The sequence below is a fragment of the Microtus pennsylvanicus genome, chromosome 9, assembly GCF_037038515.1.
Source record: "Microtus pennsylvanicus isolate mMicPen1 chromosome 9, mMicPen1.hap1, whole genome shotgun sequence".
Lineage (NCBI taxonomy): Eukaryota > Metazoa > Chordata > Mammalia > Rodentia > Cricetidae > Microtus > Microtus pennsylvanicus.
The window spans coordinates 40,149,847-40,175,125 of record NC_134587.1 but is presented as its reverse complement, the minus strand read 5'-3'; the positions used below and the strand labels follow the sequence as shown (position 1 = coordinate 40,175,125).

Here is a 25,279-nt window from a genome sequence, read left to right as displayed (position 1 = left end):
CTTCTTGGTGATTGCAGCTTTCTAAACTCTCCAGGAGGTAAGGATGTTTGAGAAGACCAAACTCTCAGGTCTGGGACCCTGGGTAAAAGAATGAGATTCTTTTTCAGGACTTTGTACTTTCTACAAAGAATAGGTTTCAGTATCTTACAAGTGGTACAAAGAGGATACAGAATCAGTGTAGCACACTTGGTCCCCTGGTCATGTGTCTGCTGTAGGCAGTGAGTGCATGAGAGACCAGATTGCGGTTGGTTCCTGTCTCTTTTGACATTGGACATGTCACATCTTTTTGCTGTGCCTCATTTTCTTGTCTGTAATGTGAGCACATTAGTCATTAATCTTGATCAGTAGAATTATGATTAAATAGTGTGCTGCCTGAAGCAGAGATGAGTGAGTGAAAGCTGGTTGCCTTTGTTCTGTTGCTACAGTGCACCAGATTTGACTCATTTCCTAAAGAGGAGGCTGTTGAGTCTCTGCTGTTACCTGGATCTTGACTTTGAAAGAAGACACACAGAGCTCCCTTCCCAGAACTAATGCAACTGTGCTCACAGCCTCCTTATTCAGGGGTCACCAGATGATGCATCATCTCAGCCCTGTTGCATATTGGTTTCCTTTGAGCCCACTAAGACCCCAGGACTTTTGCGCTTGTATCCCACCATCATTCAGGTGATGGTGGAAATTCAAAATGCCTCGTATTACCTCTGTTGTGCAGATGCTAATGAGACTGTCAGTTGGCCCTGGACCTTGGTGTGTTGATTGTCACCTGGTCAGTGGGCTGCACCTTGGCTGACATTGTGCTGGAAGGTGCTCTGTGTGTTCTCATCCATCTGGTGATGCTCCAGCCTGGATTGTGCATGTTCACTCACCCAGTGCTCTTTCCTGCCATAGACAACATCCCTGAGGACCTCAGAGATCCTTTTTACATCGACCAGTATGAGCAGGAGCACATTAAGCCACCCGTCATCAAACTTCTCCTGTCGAGTGAGCTGTATTGCCGTGTCTGCAGCCTCATCCTAAAAGGGGACCAGGTGGCTACCTTACAAGGACACCAGTCTGTCATTCAGGCCCTGTCCCGGAAGGGCATCTATGTGATGGAGAGTGATGATACCCCTGTGACAGATGCTGACCTCAGCCAGGCACCTATTAAGATGGTAAGTGTCTGACAGGCATTCCTTCTGTTCCCTTGGTTGAGCAGGCAAGACTCAGTGCCCTGCTGTTAGGTGACAGATGGTGAAGTCTGTCCATGTGCGTTGGTGGTCCTTAATGACATGCCTGTATTTTAAAGAAGGCCCCCATTCTGGAAAGAGCAGCTTGCTTCTGGTTCTTCTCACTGTGACGCAATGAAGTGTGACGATGTAAATGTGGTGGTGCACACCACTGCAGAGCCTTTCGGTTGGATGGCTATACTAGCCAAAATCAGTCGCCCTGTCCTCAGAGCTTCTTCCTGGTCCCTAGCCCACTATGTCTTTGCATTGCTTTTGTTAACTTGTTCCCTGGCATTTTGCGTGCCATAGCTTTTTTCACTCACTTTAAGGATGACATGTTGTGGGTGAAGAGAAAGTTCTGAAGAGACTGAAGGTAGGGTGATACAGAAGAGTGCCCTGTTGGCATCCCAGAGCCTTAGGAAGCAGAGGGAGGGTACAGCCTCTTCCCACAGCCTTTTCAGGGCTACAGAGGAAGCCTATAGTCTGCTGGTAAGAAATGAGGACCCTGTACCACTATTGCAGTCTAGAACAGTGCCCAGCCAGTGTTGTTCTTCGTGGGGAAGCCAAGGCAGAAAGTTTTTTTGCATTGGGACCTGGTTTAGGATACTGACTGCTGCCTCTGTCCCCAGAGTGCCCACATGGCAATGGTGGATGCCCTGATGATGGCCTATACTGTGGAGATGATCAGCATTGAGAAGGTGGTGGCCAGTGTCAAGCGATTTTCTACATTTAGCGCCTCAAAAGAGCTTCCGTATGACCTCGAGGATGCCATGGTATTCTGGATCAATAAGGTGAGTGCCTGTCTAGCTCTCTCTTGATCAAGAGCTGTCTGCTTCTTGTTCCCCTTGCTGGGACTTAGGCATTAGGACTTGTCATTTAGGGCTGCCTTATGCTGTATCCAGCTAGGTGTCCAGTAGGTTAGCAGACAGTCCTCACTCCTGAGCACCGAGAGTAGAGCAAGATGAGTTTGTGTGTGGAAATGTACATATATGTGTAGTGACAGCTAATGAGGTTTCATTTTTATCTGAGATACTTGTTCATGATCTTTGCCAATAATTATTGGGGAGGGATCAAGTTTCTTGTGTATTTCTGTGTTTGAGTGATTGGTTGATTTTTATCACTGTATACGTGTGTATACACATGTACTTATGCATGCCTGTGGAAGAAAACCTCAGGTGTTGTTTCCACCTTGTTTGAGACAAAATCTTTGGATCTCCACCTCACATTTTACTGTAGGAACACAGATTTCAAACACTTGCTACTGTGCTGGCTATAGGGGCATCGTGACCTAAGATAGAGTCATTTTGCAAGAGAGGACCTCACTTGGAAAAATATCCCCACTATATTGACCTGAGGGCAAGCTTTTAGTGTATTTTCTTGATTGATGGTTAATGTGGGAGATTCTAGTGATTCTTGGTGCTATAAGAAAGCAGACTGAGCAAGCCAATGCTGCCAGGAGGTAGCATGCTTTCATAGCCTCTGCTTTAGTTCTTCCAGGTTCTTGCCCTGACTTCCGTCAGTGATGTACTGTTACCTGGAAGTATAAGAAGAAATAAATACTTTCCTCCCCAAGTTGCTTTTGATCATGGGGTTTTAGCGCAGCAATAGAAATTATAACTAGGGGCTGGAGAGATGACTCAGTGGTTAAGATCGCTGGCAGTTCTTCCAGAGGACTTGGGTTCACTTCCCAGCACCCACATAGCAGCTTACAACTGCCAGTAACTCTACCTCCAGGGGATCTGACACCCTCGCAAAAATACCAATGCACAGAAAATAAAAATTATTTTAAATAAAAAAAGAAGAAACTATAACTATAGTTTTTGGGGATCTGATTTGGTTGCTTATGCTTGTTTAGCAAGTATTTTACCTACCTACTGAGCTTCCCCCCCCCCCCCCCCCCCCCCGTCCCGCCCCACCAAATCCTGCATCTTCGTTAGGGTTTCTGACACTGTGAAGAGACACCATGACCACAGTAACTCTTATAAAGGAAAGCATTTAATTGGGGTGGCTTACAGTTTCAAAGGTGTAGTCTGTTACCATCATGGTGCGACATGGTGGTATGCAGGAAGACATGGTGCTGGAGAGGGAGCTGGGTGTTGTACATCTTGACTCACAGGCAACAGGAAGTGGTCTGAGACACTGGGTATGACTTGAGCATGTGTGAGACCTCAAAGCCTACCTTTACAGTTCCTCCAACCAAGCCATACTTACCACAACAGAGCCACACCTCCTAATAGTACATTCCTTATGAGCTTATGGGGGCCAATTACATTTAAACTATCCCCCCCCCCTTTTTGGAAAAAGGTAACCTGGGTTGGCCTTGAACTTGCTGTGTAGCTGAGGATGACCTTGAACTCCTGCTTCCTAGGTCCTGGGCAGGCGCACAGACATAACACCATCATGTCAGGCTACATACATATTCCAAGTAAATAAAATATATTTTTTGTCTTCTGATTTGTTCATGGTAGACATAATGTGCTGATTTGAGATTATGAAAATTATGCACAACTGTCACGTAGCCCTCCATTTCTGTCCCTTGTTCTTGGGTCACAGACACATTGGCATTCCACCATTAGATTTAAATTACTGTGTTTTGGTATCTGCTTATACAACCATATTCCTGTTCTAGGACCACAGTTTGTTTTTCTTGCTTCAGTTTTCATAAACATCATTCTTACCTAATATTTGTATTTCATGGTTTTCTATTTCTTTAGCATTTCCACAGCAACTTACAGTCCTTATTTACTTGTTTTCCCTGGTGTGGCTTCTCTAGTGGTTGCTAGATTGTAGGCTTTTTCCTTGGTCAGAGTCATCAGATGTAGTGTGTTTTCTGGCTAAATGGTCTCCCAACTCTGCATCCAGGGTGAATTGTCCAGCATCCAGCAAAGTGGAGCTCTCTTGTAACCTTCACATTTGTGTATTCTTAGAGTCTTCTCTACAACTTCACAGGGGCCTCATAGGCTTCAGCGTTGAGGTCTGTATAATGTATTGAGTTTTTTCCTTGTGGCATCCCTCTGGGATCCTGTCTTCCCCTAGCTTTGATAGTGGAAACCTAGTCTGCCTGCATTTCTGCCATCTTGGACTCTTTTTCTCCTCCTAGCTTGAGGTGTAGTTGATACAGCCTCTACTGTGATTGAGCATCTTGGGTGGAAAATCTGGCACAGGACTACAGCTGATCAGGTGTATATCATTTTGGTTCTCTGTGCTGAAGGTGGCCTGAATCATCTCTGGTGATCACTTAGGGTTTCCTTACCTCCTAGGTGTTCTGAGTTGTACCATTGACCCATCTTTCTGGGGTTCGTTTAACTTTTTTTGGTGTGTGTGTGTTATATATTATATGCATATATGTGTTTGCATGTGTATACGTGTGTGTATGTGCATTGGCATGACTACATATGGAAGCAAGAGGTCAAAAGTTGTAAATATCTTGCCACCCAAGTTTTTTTAACTAGGGGCTTACACTGAATGGGTTGCTTCCTAATTGGCTAGAGTGTGTGGCCATTTCTCTTAGGTCATCCTATCTCCATCTGAAGAGTTGAGATTGATTGATTGATTGTTGGGTGCTGGGAATCTGAACTCAGGTCTTCATGCTTGCATAGCAAGCACTTCACCTCCTGAATCCTCATCTCCAAGATTTTACTGATGCCTGTGATTTAAAACTCACTCTACTGAAACATAACTAATGAACCATGCCACGTATAGACATGGTTTCTTGCATTTTAACAAGCGATGATATCCTTTAAATAGCCACCACAGTCAAGGCAGTTTTCTGTCATTCGTAGAATGCTGCCTTGGGCTCCTTTGCGGCCAGCCCCTCCCTCAGGCCCAGACTCATACCCATCTGCTTTTATCTTTCTATCAGTCTATCTGTCTAATTTTGTGTGCATTGGTGTTTTGCCTTTTGCCTGTATGTATGTCTGTGAGGGTGTTGAATTTCTTAGAACTGAAGTTACAGACAGTTGTGAGCTGCCATATAGATGCTGGAAATTGAACCCAGGTCCTCTGGAAGAGCAGTTAGTGCTCTTAACCACTGAACTATCTCTCTACCTGTCCCCCCCTCCCCATCTGCTTTCTTAATGGGATTAGTTTTGCTTCATCCAAGTTTTGTTTATAATGTTATTGTAACTTCTTTCACTGCACCAAATGTAGCTGTAAGTAGTTTGGTTCTGTTTATGTCTTGTAGAATTTCTTTATGTGATTGTGCCATGATTTGTCAGTCACCTGCTGAGGGACATCTGGGTGCTTTCCAGTTTTTGTCTATTTTGAATAAAGCTGCTGGGGCATTTGGGTGTGTGTCTCTGGATGCTGGTACTCTTTCTTTGAGTAAATACTTAGTAGCATTGCTGGGTCAGATGAGTGTATTTTAACACTCTTGGTTAAATTGTTTTGACAGAGTCTCACTAGACCAGGATGGCCTCAGTCTCACCAGTTGCCTCTGACACCAGATGCTGGAACTAAAGACCTATTCCACACCCAACATTTAGTTAAGTCTTTAAGAAAAAAGAAATGCTAGAATATTTTCTAAGTGAACACCTTTTTAAACTCAGGGACAGGATAGAAATCTTTTGGCTCTAACTTAATCAGTACTTGATCACTTGGTCTTTGATTTGGGGCCATTTGTGTGTGGCTGTGTAGTAGAATCTCTTGTGTTTCCTGATGTTTATGTTTTTGCAAATCCTTATTTGGCTGTTTTACACAACTTTTATTTATTTTGTTTATGTGTTTGAGATAGGGTCTTACTTTGTAGTTGAAGCTGGCTTGGAACTCTGTGAAGCCTAAGCTGGCCTGAGCTTTCTGTCTTCCTGCCTCAGTCTCTTGAATGTTGTGATTACAACTGAGTGATATCATTCTTGGTTTAAACCAGTTTTTAACTGGGTTGTTTGTCTTAATCTAGTTGTAAGAGTATGTGTACCTTGTTAGGACTGTCTGTTGTGATTTTCTTAGTCTTGGCTTCTTATCATTTCTTAGTAATTGCTGTACCAAAGCAAAGGTTTCTGGAATTTTGAGGCCCAGTTTACATTTTTCTTGCTAAGTGTTTCCTGCACTGCCCCAAGATTCAAGGATTTGCTCCCTTGCTTCCTTCTAGTGGTCTTCACTTTTGCCTTGAGCTTTCTGATGCACCTTGAGTTTATCCACTGTGCAAGAGGAGGGAAGGGATGAAATCTGCCTTCTTTTTGCCCAGAGAGCAGTTAGAGTCTCCCCGTAGCAGAGATTTTTCTTTCCTCTACATGCTACTGTGGCAGCGGCTCCGTTGGGACCCATTTGAGCTGCACATGGGAGTCTGCCTCTAGGTGTTCCTTGTCTATTGAACGGTGTGACTAGTTCCATGGTCACTTGAGGTGAGTGCAGCTTATGCAAACCGTAGAATGTAATAATGACTTGAATTTGGACAACACATGTCTTTGAACTGGATTCTTATTAAAGAAAAAATTGTTTCAGCTCTAGTAGGTTATCTGCATGTCCTCACGAATTTTTAGAATCAACTTGTTCGTTTCTACAAAAGCACTTGTAGGGATTTTGATTGGGAATCCATTGAATCTAGATCAGTTTGAGGGGACATGGATGTGTTACCCTGTTGAGGAATGCAGTCATTGTCCTTTTCATGAAATTTATCCCCAGAATTTTAATGTTTTGAGTTGTGTTGCAAGTGGTGTTTCTTAGTTCCATTTCCAGTTGCTTGTTGCTAATCTACAGAAGCACAATTTAAAAACCCTTTTCCCTTATGGAATTGGCTAGGACCTCTTGTAGAATGTGGAGTTGAAGTGGTAGAAGGCGGCATTTTGTTTGTCCCTAATCCTCAGGACCCAGATGGTGGTCTGCAGTTATCTTCCGAGCATTACATGTCTCTGCTATTTAATATTTATTTTCTTCTTTTACCTTGATCTTCTTTTTTTTTTGTTTGTTTCACCTTTAATTAATTAATTAATTTATTGCGACAGAGTTTCTCTGTGTAACAGGCCTAACTGTCCTGTAACTTGCTTTGTAGACTAGCATGGCCTCCAACTCTGCCTGCCTCTGCCTCCTGAGTGTTGGGATTAAAGGAATGCACCACCACGCCTGTCTAGCACAACAATGCCTGGCTTATCTTAAATTTATTTTTTTAGAGATAGGTTCTAATTCTTTAGCCCAAGCTGCCCTTCGAGTTCCCAGCATTTCTGCTGGCCTAGCCTCAGTGTTCACCTCTTGATTGTTACTCGTGCATAGCAACTGAGCATATTTATGCAATGATGTTTAGCACCATGTAATAGTCAGATCCAGTTAGCATATCTGTAATGTCAAGTATTCATCTTTAGGCTGAGAGCAGATGAACCTTGTTTCTAGGGGCTGGGCAAGTAGCACAGTGGGCAGAGATGCTTATCTAGTGTGCAGGAAGCCTTGGGTTCTAGTCTCAGCACTAAAAACAAAAGCAAAATTAAATGTTTCAGCCATTGGAAGCATTACACACTCTCTGCATACATTGTTAAGGTAGAAAGCTAGTTCCTTCAGACTTGAGCCTCGCTTCTCCTGTGTGAGGCCATGAGGTGTGGTGCATCCCCTGGAGCAGTGCTTTGCTTTGTCTCGTGGACTTACCGATGCTGCGCTTCGTCATTCCCTTTATTTTGTTTCATTTGTGGTTTCTTGTTTAGTGGGTTATCTGAAAAGACTTGTTTGATTTTTAATATTTGGAGGGAATTTATTCCAGACACAGTTTTGTATTTTGGGCTTTATTTTTAAAGATTTATTCTTATTATTTTTATTATGTATCTCCCGGGGGTGGGGGTGGGGCATGTGCATGCAAATGCAGGTACCTGTTCAGGCCAGAGGTATAGGATCCCTGGAGCTAGAGTAACAGGTGGTGGTGAGTGCTAGAAACCAAACTCAGATCCTTAAAGAGCAGTATCTGCTGTTAACTGATGAGCCATCTCTCCAGCCCCTGCTTTGTGATTTCTAGTTTAATTTGGTGGTATGGTTTGAATTCCCTGGGGTGACTGAGTCCCCTTGGCAGCCGGTGGTACCTTCACTAGTTACAGTCTTCCTACTCCTGAGGGTCATTCTCTAGGGGAACAGGAGCTGCAGTGTTGTCCACTTCATGCTTCATTTTGTCAGCTCTGCTCTTCATAGGTTCAGTCTGTTATTAGGGTTTGTACATTTTTACAAGTTAACCCCTGGTCTTTAAGCTGTGTCTATCAAAAGTGAGAAATAGCCCTTGTCCCCAGAGGCTTTCTGTGTTTAGAACCCAGTATTTTTTCTAGCTGCCTTGTGAACAGTATTGTGCCTGTGCTTTACCTCTTTCCTTCTTTGTACTTGTTTGTGTATGTGTGTGTGTTTATCTCATTATATAGCCTGGCTTGCCTAGAACTTATTATGTAGGCCAGGCTGGCCCCAAACTCAACAGAATCTACCTGCCTCTGCCTCATGAATGCTGGTATTAAAGGTGTGCGCCACTGTACCCAGCCCTTTTGCTCTGTTGTCTTTTTGTTTAAGAGGATTCTTGAACACACTGTAGTTAGCCATCCTCATTTATTCATTTGATAGCCTCTGGCTTGTATTAGAGTGTTTAGACCAGTTAGATTAGTGTTACTGTTCATGTGTCTGAATTTTACCATCTGGCCTGATGTCTGGTTATCTCATCTTTTTTTTTTTTTAAAACCTTCCCTCCTTTCTTTCTTTGGGTTACCTGTAGTTCTCCAATATTTCATAGGGGTTGCTGTAGGTTATGACGTGCATTGTTAGGTTGCCAGGGGCTACTGTGACCAGAGTGATATATTCACGGTAATAGGAGACATATTTTTCTCCTAGGAGTCTGTCGTTGTCTAATTCATTTTATGGCAGCCCCATCCAGTTAGTTCTTTTATTTTCAGCAGTCATTTGTTTATTTTGTTTTCTGTTATTTTGTACTAGCTGTGGTTGTTGCTGTGGGGGCTGCTGCTGACCAATGCTTTCTGGTTCTTGTGCCCTTCCTGGTTGTGAAGAAACAGCACTTCACAAAGACCATGTGGTGTCCACACTGCAAAAAGACAAAGAGAGTCTTGATATTTTAAGAAGATATTCTCTTTGTTGGAGGGGCATTGAATATTGTTAAGTGCAGGTGTACAATGAGACCAGAGGAAGATGTCTGTTATTTCTTCTCTTCTTTCCTTATCCCCGTGTCACAGGGTCTCTCATTTAACCTGGTTTTGGCTAGACTGGTTGGCCTACAGTGATCCTCTTCTCTTTGCCTCCCACAGTGTTGGGGCCACATGTACTGTTGGCCTGTACTACGTGTACTATGGTACTACACATTATGAGACAGTTCTCGAGTTGGGCAAGGGCCTGGAGATTTAAACATACACACACAGACAGTGACACAGGTCTTCCTTGAAGCAAGAATGCCTCCTTTATTGTGTTCAAGGGCAGCTTATATTGTGCTCTGGCCACGCCCCAGCTCTCAGGATCTTTCAGTTGCAGACCCATCAGAAAGCATTCCCCTGCCATCAGGGTCTTGAGCTCAGAGCAGCTGCAGTCTGCTCAGAGCAGAAGAAAACATTTTGTTGACAGGAGATTCAGGGTCTGGTGGTCTGCAGCCACAGGTGCACCTAGTCATGCTTAACTTAAAAGAAATCACATTTTTTAAAGACTTATTTATTGATTATGTATACAACCCTGCCTCCATGTATGCGCAAACACCAGAGGAGGGCACCAGATCTCATTACAGATGGTTGTGAGCCACCATGTGTTTGCTGGGAACTGAACTCAGGACCTCTGGAAGAGCAGCCAGTGCTCTTAACTACTGAGCCATCTCTCCAGCCCAAGAAATTACATTTTATCTGTCTGTATATAAAAGTATGTGTGCTTGTGCTAATGGTGCCATACAGAGGTCAGAGGACAACTTGTGAAAGTTGACTCTCTAATTCTACTATGTGGGTCCCAGGGATTGAACTCGTATTGTTAGGCTTGGTAGCAAGTGTCTTTACTCACTGAGCCTTCTTGCTAACCAGCTTCCACCTTCCCCCTCTTTCAACACTGGGACTTACTGAGCCATCTCCCTAACTTGTATATATTTTTATTTACTTTTGGTTTGTTTGCTTGCTTGGTTATTTATTGGTTGACTGATTAATTGATTGATTCAGGGTCTCTCTCTCTATAACTTTGGCTGTCCTGGAACTCACTCTGTAGATCAGGCAAGTCTTGAACTCACAGAGATCTGTCTGTCTTTGCCTCCCAAGTGCTTGGATTAAAGGTGTGTGCCTATATTTATATCTTGAAATGGGGTATCGCATATCCCAGGCTAGTCTCATACTGGTTATTGTTGTATAGTTGAAGATGAATTTGAACCACTAGTTCTCTTGCCTTCATACCCCAAGGGTTATACCTAGTTTTATGTGGTACCAGGAATTGAACCCAGGGCCTTGTGAATATTAGACACTCTACTGACTGAGTTATACCAATCCCTCCCTTTTTTAAGAGACAGGATTTTGCTATTCTAGGTTGGCCTGGAACTCACTATGTGGCTCAGACTGGGCCTCAAGCTCTCAGCAGTCTTACCTCAAACTCCCAAGTGCTGGGATTAGCTTCGTGCACTACCTTGCCTAGTGTAATCCCAGCAGGATCTCTGATTTCTAGGTGTCCCTGGGTCCCATTTGGAGAACTGGCTATACTTGCACATTTCCAGCTACAGTTTCCTTCCCACCTAGTAACTCCTGCAGTGGTTTTTATAGACTAGGTGTGAATTCACTGAGCCTTGGCTTCCTGGAAGAGACTTAATAGACATTTTTTTTCAGGTGCTACTACAGCTGGATATAGACAGTGGTTGGCAGCGTCTGTCTTTGGGTGAAGAGGAGGCACTGGGGGCTGAGATGACAATTCTTGCCCCAATTATATTTTTTAAAAGTCAGTATCTATTCTCATGGTCAGCTTTACTTCCCCCTCAGAATGTGGGGTATGTGTCTTGTAAGCTCTCTTCCCCTCCTGTCTGTCTCTCAGCCCACTCCTGCCCTAGCTGCTATGCTCTCCCCTGTGCTTTCTGGGCCGTATGGCTCCCAGCAGACACTTGGTTTGCTTTGCCGTGGTTATTCTCCTTGATTCTGAAAATAATGTATGTTTTCCTTTAAAATACAAAATTAATTTACATTTTAGGTACAAAGATAGAATTTTATGTAGTACTTTAAAAATTTTTTTATATATGTAATAATAAGGGCCACATATATCCAAGACTAGTTTGGAACTCAACTTTGTAGCTGAGGAAGACCTTGAACTTCTGGTCTTTCTGCCTGCATCTCCCAAGGGCTGAGATGACAGCAGGCACTAGCCACCTCATCTAGTTTTTGTGAGTGGCTTTCCTCTCCTTCAAAAATCTGACTATTAGCTTGGTAAGATGACTTATCAGATAAGGGTCCTTGCTGCCAAGTCTGCCAACCTGAGACTGGTCCTTATCCACATGGTAGGAGAGAACTGCTTCCTGTAAGTTGTCTTCTGACCTCCATGTGTGTACTGTGGCACTGTGAGCACAAGCACAGGTACACACATAGAGACAGACAGACAGACAGACAGACAGACAGACAGACTGTGTGCACCTATGGCCTTACCCTGTGTGGGGCAGAGATAAGCAGTTGTAAACTACTATGTGAGTGCTGGAACTTAAACCCAGGGTCATCTACAAAAGCTAGTGCTTTTTACTACTGAGCTCTCTCTCTAGCCCCTTTATCTTAGTTTTAAAGAGATTTTTCTACCTTCTTGATGTTATGTAATGTAGTGGTATTTCATTTGTATTTTAATAAATAAAGCTTGCCTGAATATCAGAGAGTAAAACAGCCACACTGGTCAGCCATACAGACCAGGCAGTGGTTTGGCACACCTTTAATTCCAGTAGCCACACTAGTTAGCCATAGAAGCCAGGCGGTAGTGCTGCATGTCTTTAATTCCAGCCCTAGAAAGGAATATAAAACAGGAGGAGACAGGTCTCTGCTCAGTCTCATTCTGAGATTTCCTAGAGGCAGGATTGCCATTTTGGTTTGAGGTAGAGGTAAGAGCCAGTGGTTGGCTGTTTAGCTTTTCTGATCTTCATGTTGAACCCTAATATCTGTCTCTGGGTTTTTATTATTCGTATTACAGAGTAGTTCAAATACTGTTTTTTATTTGTTGATGAGCCACTTAGTCATGCACATTTTTACCTAACTATCACTCTGACCACTTCTAGGCATTAATGTGTATTTTTACAAAATAAAATTATTATTTTATAAATACAAATTAAGGCATTATTTTTGTGTGCAGGATTACGTGTGGGTGCACATATGACACAACAGGCATGTTGTAGCCAGAGGACAACTTTGTGGAGCTTGTTCTCTCTCCTTCTGTCTTTATATGGGTTCCAGGGATTGAACTCTAGATACTAGACTAGAGTGACAGCTGCTTTATCTGCTGAACTAGCTCACTGACCCAGTATAAACAGAAATTTGATACTATCTTAATTTCAAGAGAGATTACTTAAGTTTCTGTTTTTTTTTTTTTTTTTTTTTAGGGATGTACTGCTTGGGTTTTATAGTTGAACTTTGTTTTGTGTTGACTTTCTCTGGTCAGATGTGACCCAAGATTAGGTAGATTGTTACGGGTTGTCAGCAGACAGCTGTGTACACAGTGTGCACGGGGTCTGACCTTCATGACCACAGTGGAGAGGGAAGAGCCTTGTACTGGTGTTTGGAGGCACAGTGATTTCTTTGCAGGAGCAGGCTGACCCTGTGAGTCCTGGTAAATCTTGGATCACATGGAATCCAACTGTTTTTTACATCTTTGTAATTGACCTGATAGCACTTGTGTCTTAAGAGTTAACAGTAGGTGCTCTGGATCTCCTGGTGATGAAATGGAGATATAGGGGATGACATGGGGGAGCAGTGGCCTTCTTAATGCATTTTCCTTCTGTCTTAGGTAAATCTTAAAATGAGAGAGATAACAGAGAAAGAAGTCAAATTAAAACAGCAGCCACTGGAAAGTCCTGCCCATCAAAAGGTAAAGGGTAAATTTAATTTCTTCAGAACACATTAAGTTAATGTTAGTAGTAAAGAATTATGTCTGTTTCTACTTGCTCATTCTATATTTTTGTCATTCCAAGCAAGCTAGTCTCTTAGATTCTACTGGTGGCTGATTCTCAATGCTTCAATTAGGCGTTACCATGGGCAGCCTGTCTTCTGTCCCTACCCCCAAAAAGGGTTCATAGTTTGAACAGGGGGTATTCTGGGAGGACTTGGGAGGATCAATAATGGAAACAATGTAGCCTGAGCTGAGAGTGAACTTCTGAAGGTAAGAGATTGAGCAGAAAACAACTGTAGTAGCTGTGCCTTGGCAGATTCTTGAGATGGCCTGTTAGGTTTCATGAGGCCGGTGGGGGTCTGAAGCCCAGTGTCTGGAGCCAGTGGAAAGTGTGTACCTTGGAATGGGTGCAGATGGGTGTGTTCATCCCACATTCTGGCTTTGGCCTCATTTCTGGCCATTTTCTCTTTTGCCAAGGCCATGTGTTACAGTCAGTGGGGTGTACACAGGAGTGCCTGACTGTTGACACAGTTTTACTGCTGAGAGCAACATGTATTCTCCCCCTTGTGGTTTTCTCTCTATATTGTCCAGCTCTGGTCAGTTGGGTTGAGTGCCTGCCTAATCCTTGGATGGGACAGACACACATGGGCATAGACAAAGGGAGCAGAACTCTAGCCTGGTCCCTGACTTTGTCAAGTGTGGAACTATTCTTTGCTGTTGTGAAGGATAGAGTTGTGAAGGGGAAAAGTTATCTTCCAGTTGAATTGACTGGTATTGTGATCGACTGAGGTCATGCACACTGGAAAGCCTTTGCTTACCAGAGGCTATCTCCACCTCTTCGTGTGAGCATGTGTGTCATGGCCACGCCTGGACCTACAGTGCTGACATTCCTTTCCACCTTCCTTCCCGCTTCCTGAGCAGTCTCCCTCCAAGTGGTATTGGAAGTTAGTACCCGTAAGTGACCCAGGCCACCAGGCGCAATCTGCAAAGCCATCTTGTTGCCATCATGCGCTTCCATTAAATTGCTCGCACTCAAGACTGGGTTTTTGTTTGTTTGTTTAAATGTCCACCTGGGGGTTGTGTTACATCTTCTCTAGCATGAGCCCTGCTGGCCACGCTGATGGGCTTTGTTATGTGGCACTTTGGAATTGCCATGTCCATTTTCCCCAGGTTCTAAGTGATCTCTAAGTAACCAGTGTAGCATAGCTGACAGGAAACAGTCTTTTCTTGTAGATCTCAAGAGTCTGACGGTGACCTAGTGACTGGCATCAATCCTTAACCTTTTTTCCTGCTGCTACTTTGCCTGAGAGGTGGTATCTACCGTGACCTTTCCTACTACCTATATTCTAGGCTGTCAGGTTGGGAAGGTGTTCCCCCACTGAGGGCACAGGCGGGCTGCAGAAAGTACTCTTGCTGGTGTGTCTTGATATGGTTCCTTGTTACCATCCCTCAGGCCTATATGGAAGTCAACTCAGATTCTGCGATCTGAGTTAGGTCAGTTCAGATGCAGGGCTACTGAAATAATTTTAATACAAATTTTAGAAACCAGGATTATATTTAGTAATTTCAGCAGTACCTCACTGGTGACCAATTCTGGAAGTGGGCCGGTTTGTCATTGCCCTTATATGCCTGGTGCCAAGTGGTGCCTTTTCATGTGAACTTTTGGGCACATATCTCTTTGCAGATGGTTTTGAATGTGCCCTTTGATTGCTTGGATCCTGTAGCTTCATTATTTGGCCCAGATTGTCCTTTGGGTTCTCACTTGGACCCATGGCTGTGGGCTACAAAAAGCTTATGTAATCGTAGGTTGTACTGCCTGATGATGTGTTAGAAGGAGAAGGCATGCTTAACGGGTGTTTGAGTCCTGAGTTTGACTAAGGTAAAGGCTCACAAACTCAGGTGTCAGAGAGGTTTGGTTTCAGATAAGTTTCATGAAAAAAGAGAAATATAACCAAAATTAATTTCCCTTATCTTGCCTTTGTTAGAGAGGCTGTGGGTGTCCTATAGTGATGTTTAGTAAATAGACCAATAAGAAAAAGTGTGGTAAAGATTAACAGATTATGGGTTTTATCTGAACGTTTCACAATAAAAGTTTGAAGCTGTAGGTGAGCAAAATAGTCATGTGAGCCTCCTGAGCCCCTGTAGTTCAGTGTCAGCCTAATTTTTACCCATACCATCCATCTTTACTCAAGAAATCATTTGCTTTACTGCATGCCTGCTCACTCCCTGTCTGCTCTCTCCGTGAAAGCCTGGCCTGGAGCATGCTGTGATGCATTGCATGCTGGAACCGGTGGACTTTGCACGTGTGGTACAGTATGAGGCGGGTTCCCTGTGATAGTACATGTCATGGGCTCTGAGAAACAAGTTAAAATGTATGTTGGAATATACAATCAACACAAAACAAGCCTTGTTGCTAAATCCTAGGGGATCTGTTGTGTTTTCTGGCAAGCATCACTACTGGTTATTTCGAATTTCTGTAGAGGCATCAGCTTGAAGTCTAGATTCTAAGATGATTTTTTGATTTGGATTCACCTGCAGAACTCTCAGAAACCAACAGTTCTTGTTATAGACAGGTGCTGGCTTTCTTCTTTTTTAGTTTCTGTTGTGTATGTGCCCCCTCTGGAGGAAATGTGACTGGTGGTTATCCTGCCCTGAGCACTGACACAGACGAGCAGTACACTGCAGCTCTGGGGTAGTTGTCTCTTCACTGAGCAGCCCTCTTTGCTAAGTTCTCTCTGACCATGGGCAGAGAGGCTTGGACTATGGTGCTTAGAATACTGACAGGAGGCTTCCTCAGGTGTGAACATGAGGGAGCCTCGGCCTGGCATTTGCTTGATGATCTTGCAGGTTTTAGTCCTGATGTTTCTCTTGCAGTTCTTGGTGACTGGCGTGGAAATGTGAGAAATTTGTTGAACCTGGTTTCTGAAATTTCTCAAGCAATCAATTAATGCTATTTTATTAATGATCAATGCTAATCTTGATAATACTTAGAAAAGTGCCTGTAGCTTGGGTCTTTCAACCTCTGAATGCTCACTGTTTAACTTGTTTCTCATTAGTTTGTAATGCATTGGCTTATAATAGTGTAGATGTGCATTTTGTCTCCTTCCCATGTGTGTCCACTGCCAGAGTCAGTTTAGAGTTAGACTGGCCCTGGTAGTGTTAGCAGTGGATCTCTGCCATCCAGTGTACCCATGGACCCCAGTCCTGGATCTGACTTGTTTATTCTGGACAGAGGATATCATCCACACAGTCTTAATTTTTCTAGGCAATAACAGTTGGTCTTTATGTGGCTCTAGGCTTGGTGTAAATCTTACTCTAGCAGTGTGCCTATAACATACACAGGGTGAAGTGATCTCACACGCAGAGACCATTTTCCTTTTATCAACTGCAGGTCCGCTATCGGCGAGAGCACCTTTCCGCTAGGCAGTCACCCTACTTCCCGTTGTTGGAGGACTTGATGAGAGACGGCAGTGATGGCGCTGCTCTCTTAGCGGTGGTTCACTATTATTGCCCAGAGCAGATGAAACTGGATGGTGAGTGGAGAATGCTTCCCCTGAACAGACCTGAAAGGGAACAGTGTGCATTTAATATGTAAGGAAAACCCAAGGAATTAGTATGGAGTCCCTGTATCAGCTGGCATACTACCACATACCTAGAAATGCCGAGAGACCAAGTATCTCTGCATCGTATGTGATGTGGAAATTGCCCATTGATATTTGGATAATATGTCATTGTATTTTGTGACTTTGCCTCTGTTTCAGAGTGAGTGAGATTTAAAATCCTTCCTTATTTTGAAACACCTAGAAAGTAAGCCAGACAGGGTGGCACACACCTGTAATTCTGGCATTTGGTAGGCTGAGTTTTGACCAAGATCAGCCTGGGCTGAATAAATGAGACCCCTTGTCAGACCAAAAATAAACAACTCTGTAGACCTTTCTGAAGACATAAGGATGAATGCTAGAATCAGTTTGTCTCCTGCCTTCGCCTGATGCCCGAAAACCTCTTTCTAGGTGATTGTGTCCTGCAGGGGAGGAGGAAAGTGAGTGGTTGTGAAGGGCTTGGTGCAGACCTGCTAAGGTGATGTGGAAGCACCAGTTGTCAGTGGCTCGGTGTCCTAAGTACCTTTTGTTTGGCGTGGGCAGGTTGAAGGCTAGGGACCCCACTAGTGCCTCTACTGGACATTGCCTCAGACTTTAGCCCTGGACATCTTAGGCTGGTGTTATGCCTACTCCAGGCATGGAATCACAGATAATACATTCTTTACAGATACAGAGGTGACTTGTAGGACAGGGAAAAGGGCTAGAGGGATGGCTCAGCAGTCTTCCAGAGGCCCTGAGTTCAATTCCCAGCACCCACATAGCAGCTTAAAACTGTCTGTAACTCCAGTTCCAGGGCACTGCCAACTGTGGTAAAACACCAATGCACATAAAAATAATTTTAAAATATGATAAAATAGTTTAAAAGAAAAACAGGAAGAGCTTCAGGTTCCAGGAGGATAAAAGCTGCAGGTGGGCAATGAGCTCCTCACATCCAGTTGGCCTTGGTCCTGTGACTAGGACTTTTTGGGGAAGAGTACCAGAAAAGTCCTAGCTCACCCAGGAAAATGCAAGGAGGCTCTTCAAGTTCCTGTGTCTCTGAAGGACTAAGAAGTGAGTGAGAGGGAGGCCAGGTCCACAAAACAAAAAACAGTTCTGGGAAAATAATTCAGTGGTATACACTTACTTAGCATGACTGAGTCCTTGGGCTCAGTCTCCTGTATCACACAAAAAAGGAATAATGTTTTTTGGGGTAAGCTCAGTAATTTAATGCTTATATATAGCTTGCAAAGGCACCAGGTTTCTTCCCCAGCACTGAAAGTAAAACTGGTTTAGTGTTAGCAACACTCTGGCCCATCTTCAGAAACCACATTTTCCAAGGAAATGTGCCTCAGTGGAGCTCTTAAATGTCACACAGGCCAAGACTTAGGTGGAAGAGCATAGTCTGCTTAAAACATGGTGGGACATAAAGAAAGAAATAGAAGCGGTAGGGAAGAGGGTAGGGCGGGCACTCCAGCTCAGAGTTTTGGGGCTTTCCCCTTCTGCACTGCAGCTCCAGCTGACCTGAAGCTCTAGGTATTCTAGACTGTCCTTGAACATGTGTTCCTCCTGCCTTCTGAGAGTTAGAGATACACGCACCACTGCCTGTTGTGCTTTGCCATCTCCTTTTACATCTACAGCTCCGTCTCCACTTGTCTGCTTTGTTTGCTTCTCTGTCTGAGACAAGGTCTCTACATAGCCTGACTGTCCTGGAACTCAGTATATCGACCAGGCTAACCTCAGATTCACAGAGATCCTCCTGCTTCTTCCTCTTGAGTTACTGGGATTAAAGGCATGTGCCACCATGCCTGGCCTGTACCCTGCTTTTTAACCTGTCTTTTGAGGACCTTATGGCAGAAAGTAATATTGGGCCTAACATCATTATTGGAAACAAAAGGGCAGAATTACATGAAGAAGCTGACAAGCCACACATAGCTAACTGAAACTGACAGAAGCAGGAATTTGGTAATACCATAGAAGACTTGAATACAAATGTGGCAGACTACATTTATTGTACCAGATTCTGTGCTAACACTAAATAAAAATAATTGATCACGGCTGGCAAGATGGACGGGGTAAAAGTGCTTACTGCCAAGCCTGATGACCTGAGTTCAGATCCAGAATGACAGAACTGATTCCTGCAAGTTGTGCCCTGGCCTCCATATACACAAATATTTGCAAATAATGACCCTGGGCCAGGTGTGGTGGGACACATCTTTATTTAGTGTTGTGTTCTCCCCCCTCCCCCCCACACACACACATACACACTCAAGAAGCAGAGATAGGCAAAACTGAGTTAAAGGACAAGCCTGGTTTACAAAGCCAGGTCCAGGCTGGTCAGGGTCACATAATTGAGACCACGCCTGAAAAAAACAAAACAAAAACAAAAAGACCTAGGTGGGTTAGAAAGATGGCTCAGTAGTTAAGAGTACCAGCTGCTGTTTCAGAGGTCGTGAGTTCAACTCCCAGCAGCCATAGGCTTACAACCATCTATAGTTGGATGCAGACATTTGTGCAGATAGAGCACTTATATACATAGAATAAATAAATAAATCATTTTTTTAAAAAAAGAGAGAACTTGATCAAAGCCACATAAGAAATTGCAACAGATTCCAAAGCTTATGTTCTTACTAGTTCAGAACATTAGAAATCAGTAACAAAGACAGCTAGCTCCTTTCTGTAATACTTGCAGACCAGGGGCAATATGTATAAATGCTCTATGAGTAAGAGAAGTCAGAACTGGTGGGTAAGAGCTGCAAGAGTGGGGGCTTTTTATATGTTTTCACTGATAGGTAACAACCATTTAAAATAACACTGGGACTGGAGAGATGGTGCAGAGGTTAAGAGCACTGGCTGCTCTTCCAGAGGACCTGGGTTCAAATCCCAGCACCCATATGACAGCTCACAACTGTCTGTAACTCTAGTTCCAGGGCATCCGACACCTTCACAACAATGCATATAAAATAAATTCAAATGAATTATTTAAAAAAAATAAAATAACATGTAGGGTAAACGGATGTGGACTAGGTATTGAACAAGTGAACAACTAGAGGAACTATAGGACACAGCCTGAAGTGTGCTGTAAGTGAGGTGACTGTGTTTGTCTGAAAGTAAGGAACTTGGGAATGAATGAACTAGGTTCATTGCAGCAACCTAAAAAAATCTGACACAATCCCAGAGAAAAGTAAAGGGAAGAAAAATGAAGTTTTGTGACTGTCTGTAGAGTGAGCAACTGAAGTTCTAGGCTCTAAGGAGCTGGCTAGCCAAGAAGTAAAACAGAAGTACAGAGGAGGCCAAGCCAGAGAATCAGTGCAATTCACCAGCCAGAATTCTGAAGCTGCCACAGGAAGATGGAAGGACTTTGGCTAGCAGTCATACATGGGGGTGTCTTTGGAAGTCAGTCTGAAGATCGGTGAGAGCCTGGGTCCCCCTTTGCTTCCAGCAATACCCTCCATGTCCAAAGACTGGGAATATAACACACTTGGGGGAGACTGAGCCTGTAAGTCATAGTCTCAGACTTCAGCATGGGACAGGCAGCAGTGAGGTGACCAGAGATTTTGTGTGAGCTTCCTCCAGTCACCTGTATCATTAAGCCTACTTCCTTGCTGGATTTCATTAAGACTTTTACTTGTTCCACATGCAACACAGGGAAGGCGTTTTTCTTCGCAGAAACTTGTCTTAAGGACAAGATCCACAGTTACTGAGGTTTGGCATCAGCTGGCTTTTTATATTGGTCACCTGCAGCAAAGGCCACTTCCTAATGCCTCCCTCTAACAGTGAAGGGGTTCCCAGGGTGCTCCCCTGACATTTGAGAAAATCCCCTGAGTGCAGCTATAGTTCAGAATATACAGACAGCAGTAAGAAGCTGGGATCTAGTTGCTAAGAATGAATACTGGGAAGGGGCATTTAGAAAACAGTCATATGGTATGTCCACATTAGGTTCCATATAGTTCTGAGGAAGTGTGTGCATTTTGGTATCTGAAGTGTAAGAGTCTACTAAAGAGTTAGATGGCTAAGTAGAAAAAAGAATCTCCCAGGAAACAGAACAAAAAAGCAAAGACATGGAAGTAAAGGAGAAACTAGAAAAATGAGATCAATTTAGGAGGAACTAACAGAATAGAGAAGATTTAGCCAAGGGAAGTGTAGATGTCCCTGGGATGAGCATAGACAAATTTTAAGAATCTTCTGAATGTGTCTAATCAAAGGACTGTGGTGTATACACTAGGAAGGCCCCAAATAACTTCGTGAGAAGGCAGAGCAGGTTACACAGAGTAGGAGATTGTATGACAGCAGCAGAACCCTTAGCCAATTCCTGGAAGCAACACAGCCTGCTCTTTCTAGTGCCCCCACCCCACACCTCTGTACTCCAGGTTTGCTGGGGAGAGGTGACATGGAACACTTCATTTTTCTTTGTGGAATTTAAAAGACAATGTATCTCGTTGAAATAAAAATAAAAAAGTAAATTTAGGAGTAAAATAGTAAAATAGAAACATTTTTGTTGTAATAAGAGCGGCGGGGCTGTGTCCCCGGCACCCCTGCCGCCTGCCCAGCTAGCTTTATACCCGAAATAATTACATGGAAACTGTATTCTTTTTTTTTCTTTTGAAACTGTATTCTTTTAAACACCGCTTGGCCCCTTAGTTTCAGCCTCTTAACTAACCCATTTCTATTAATCTATGTAGCACCACGAGGTGCGCTTACCAGAGAGATTCTAGCCTACATCTGTCTGGAGTGGAAGAATCATGGCGACTCCTGACTCAGCTTCTTCCTCCCAGCCTTCTGTTCTGTTTACTCCTCCCACCTAAGTTTTAACCTATGAGGACCAAGCAGTTTCTTTATTGCTTAACCAATGAAATCAACAGATTGATATATGACACTCCCACATCACTTCTCCTTTTTCTGTTTAAACAAAAAAAGGAAGGCTTTAACTTTAACATAGCAAAATTACATATAGCAAAACAGTTATCAAGCAAGAATTACAGTTACAATATTTATATCTATCTTATCATTTATCATAAGTAAGGAAAACTATATCTATTCATTCTTCAACTCCATCAAAGACTCCAGAAGGATATAATACTACCTAAGTAAACAAGAAATAAGAAAACTCTAGAAATGACAGAGACATCTCGCTGCCTGGACAGTCACCCAAAGTTTTTTTGTACCGTTGGGGCATCCATCTTCAGCCTTCAGGCCCATAGTATCCAGCAGACATTTTCATCAAGCAGGAAATTCCAAAGACAGTTCAGTCACTATCTGCTGTATCCTGCAGAATGTCTCGCAGACTGTTTCATGAGTCAGGGACCCCGAAAGATCATCTCACCTTTAGGCAAGTTCAGCAGTCCTCTCTCTGCGGGTTCTCTTTGTCCAGTTTATGCAACAGTCCAGGCAAGAGCAGTTTCTTGCCCAAATGGCTATCAAACTCCATAACGATCCTCTTTGATGCCCATCTTCCTCTTGAAGTAGATTGGTGCCGCCAGGAGCAGACATGTCTCATTGTCATGAAAAGTCCTAAGTTATTAAAATATTTTAAATGCCATATTCTGTAGCCTTTGAGAGATATGAAGAATGCCTATCTGAAATATATCTCTATATATCTAGAAAATCTAAGTAACATGACTACAAACTTGACTATTATTTATGATTATCCATCAACAACCTATATTTCCTAATTATATTATTTTATAATATTATAAATTATATTATTTTATATTATAAAACAATTATATTATTAATATATATTTCCTAATATATATTATTTTAAAAATGAACTACACAATCACACCTTATTCAAGATCAAAAATACATATACATATAACAAAATTGACCTTAAAATCCATACCAATGCAAATTATTCATACCGATATTATATCCCCCTTTAAATGTAAAAGAACATTTATAAACAATATTTTGGGAACATGGGCGCAGTTTTTTATCTCCAAACTGCTTCCTGCTGAATGGGGGCGTCGTTAATTAGGTCTTTCATGGTATAACCTGTGTGCTAGTTTCATCTCAGTTGGCAGTTGAGCGAAGCAATTTTCTGAAGATGTTCACAACAACCTTTCAGGAGGGCGTGGTCTATCATACCAAATTGTAATAGAAGAAATCCACAGGGTCTGGTCCTCTGTGAAAACAAAAGAAGACCCTCTCCAAAGCATCATATTCTTTTTTTTTTTTAACAGACTTAATTCACTTTTATTTTCCTTGTATAAAAACCCTTATGTGGTGGCCACAGCTGGAGCCTGGGTCCTCTGAACAGAGACTCTGGTGTGGGTTTTCACAAGATGGTCAGTGAATTCCTGATAAGGAGACTTGGTGAAAACAGTCTCTTTCCAGAGGTCAGGGGTCAGGTAGCTGTAGATCTTAGAGATGGCATCAAAGGTGGCCTTGGCAAAGTTGCCCAGGGTGGCAGTGCAGCCCCTGGCTGATGTGTAGCAGTCATCGATGCCAGCCATCATCAGTAGCTTCTTGGGCATAGGAGCAGAGACTATGCCAGTGCCTCTGGGGGCAGGGATGAGACGCACCAGCACAGAACCACAGCGGCCTGTCACTTTGCAAGGAACAGTGTGGGTCTTGCCAATCTTGTTCCCCCAGTAGCCTCTCTGCACAGGGACAATGGAAAGCTTGGCCAAGATGATGGCCCCTCGGATGGCAGTGGCTACCTCCTTGGAGCACTTGACACCGAGACCTACGTGACCATTGTAGTCCCCAATAGCGACGAAAGCCTTGAACCTGGTCCGCTGGCCTGCCCTCGTCTGCTTCTGCATGGGCATGATCTTCAGAACCTCATCCTTTAGGGAAGCTCCCAGGAAAAAGTCAATAATCTCAGATTCCTTAATGGGCAGGGAGAACAGGTAGATCTCCTCTAGGGACTTGATCTTCATGTCCTTAACCAGGCGGCCCAGCTTGGTGATGGGAATCCACTCCTTGTCTTCAGCTTTACCTCCGCGAGCCCCGCGGCCTCGGCCCCTCAGACCACTGCCGAATCCTCAGCGGAAGCCACCACGGCCTCCTAATCCTGGGCCCCCGGGTCCTCCGGGCCCTCCCGCTGCACCGGCGTCATCCGCCATTTGGTGTTTTCCAGAAGAAGAAGAAGCCAAAGCATCATATTCTTAAACCCAAATTTTGAAATCGTAATACCCTTATATCCAATTCTGGTTTAGCTTGGCAGCCCATGTAATGAAATGTCTCTCTGTACTTAGCTCCTTTACAGTCAAAAATTTTAAAGAAAGCACAATGTACATAATCCAGACTCTCTGTGAATTTTCCATTTTTACGTGGCTTATTTTTCTTTATTTCTTTTAATCTCTTAACTATCTGTACTCTGTCTCTTTAAAGACTTTACCTTTTTTTTTAAACCATTAACTTTATTCTCTATATTCTTTTTTGAAGAGGAAACTGTAAAACTTAAAGCTGTTCTTTTGACAAATTAATAAAATAGATAATTTTTCAGACTGCAGAAAACAAAACAACATAAATTCAGGTCTAGTAGACATCAAATAAAAATATGAAGAGTATTTCTGTGCTGAGTATGTTGACAGTGTTCTGACACAAACAGTGTGTATTGGAGGAGGAGGAGGGATGGAGAGCTAGAGACTCATGACTACAAGGCAGATGGACTCAGACGTCAAGAAGGACATCCTTGTGGTCTGACTTCTTGTGGGAACTTTTGCTGGGGCATTTCCCATACTTGTAAAAAGTTGACAGTTTCTGTGGTTTATAAATTGTGTCAGAGAGTAGGGAAGATGGAATGCTGTTGGTCTCTGTGTAAGAGGGTTATCCCTGGCTCACTGGGAAGAGACCTCAGAAGATAGTTAAGGCTGGCTTGTCTTGTCAGCACAGATCGAAACCTTGTGTAAAATGTTGGAAGACAAGACTCGAAACCTTTACACCTGCGTTTTATACAACTAAACACAACTAGCTTAGTAGGTGTACTTCCTGGCCTGCAGTGATGTAATTTTACCTGGCAGATGCTGTGGTCTACAGGCTGCCCCAGCTGTGGACCAAATATGAACAGGACCAGTACCTTGTGTCCTGTAGGCTGACTGCGTCAGGAGGCAAGGAGGAACCCTGGTGATAGCCCAGTTAGTCCTGAACCTTTCTGTAGTTCTTAGAAGAGGCTTCACATTCTTAGATGGGGAGAGGCAGTATCCCCAAAATTATAATTTCTTTGCTGTTCTGTAAATATATTGCCAGTCCAGTAAATACTTTCTTTTCAGTCATCAGTTACCTTTTTAAATATAAAAATGAATCCTCTTTTTAAAAAGTAATGCAGAAAAAAAATGTTTCCTGAATTCACAAAACATTTCAGACAAATTTCTTAGTTGGATGTTTATGGGTTCTATTCTACAATCTAGCTTAATCCGCTAGGCAGAAGCTTCTGAAGCAGTTACTGACTCACTTCCTTATATACCCGTGCACAACCTTATGTCTGATATAAAAAAAAATCAACAGCGCCATTTTTTTTTTTTGAGCCACCGAAATATCCAAAATAGCCAATCATGCCAGACAGAAACAGAC

The 25,279-nt window shown here is 43.2% G+C and overlaps 1 protein-coding gene and 1 pseudogene across 3 annotated transcripts in view; one reads left to right on the top strand and one right to left on the bottom strand.

Moving 5' to 3' along the window:
- Camsap1 (calmodulin regulated spectrin associated protein 1) overlaps nucleotides 1-25,279 on the top strand; it is a 68,477-nt gene that overhangs the window by 20,734 nt on the left and 22,464 nt on the right. Inside the window, exons 2-6 of one of the 3 annotated variants that reach the window (XM_075985449.1) lie at nucleotides 886-1,148; nucleotides 1,832-1,993; nucleotides 13,083-13,163; nucleotides 14,106-14,138; nucleotides 16,576-16,717. In XM_075985449.1, the coding sequence (XP_075841564.1) occupies nucleotides 886-1,148; nucleotides 1,832-1,993; nucleotides 13,083-13,163; nucleotides 14,106-14,138; nucleotides 16,576-16,717 (681 nt within the window). Of the gene's footprint in view, nucleotides 1-885; nucleotides 1,149-1,831; nucleotides 1,994-13,082; nucleotides 13,164-14,105; nucleotides 14,139-16,575; nucleotides 16,718-25,279 lie in introns of those variants that run through there. The other 2 variants (XM_075985447.1, XM_075985450.1) reach the window with 2 other exon arrangements.
- On the bottom strand, nucleotides 22,928-23,851 carry LOC142857356 (small ribosomal subunit protein uS5 pseudogene; annotated as a pseudogene).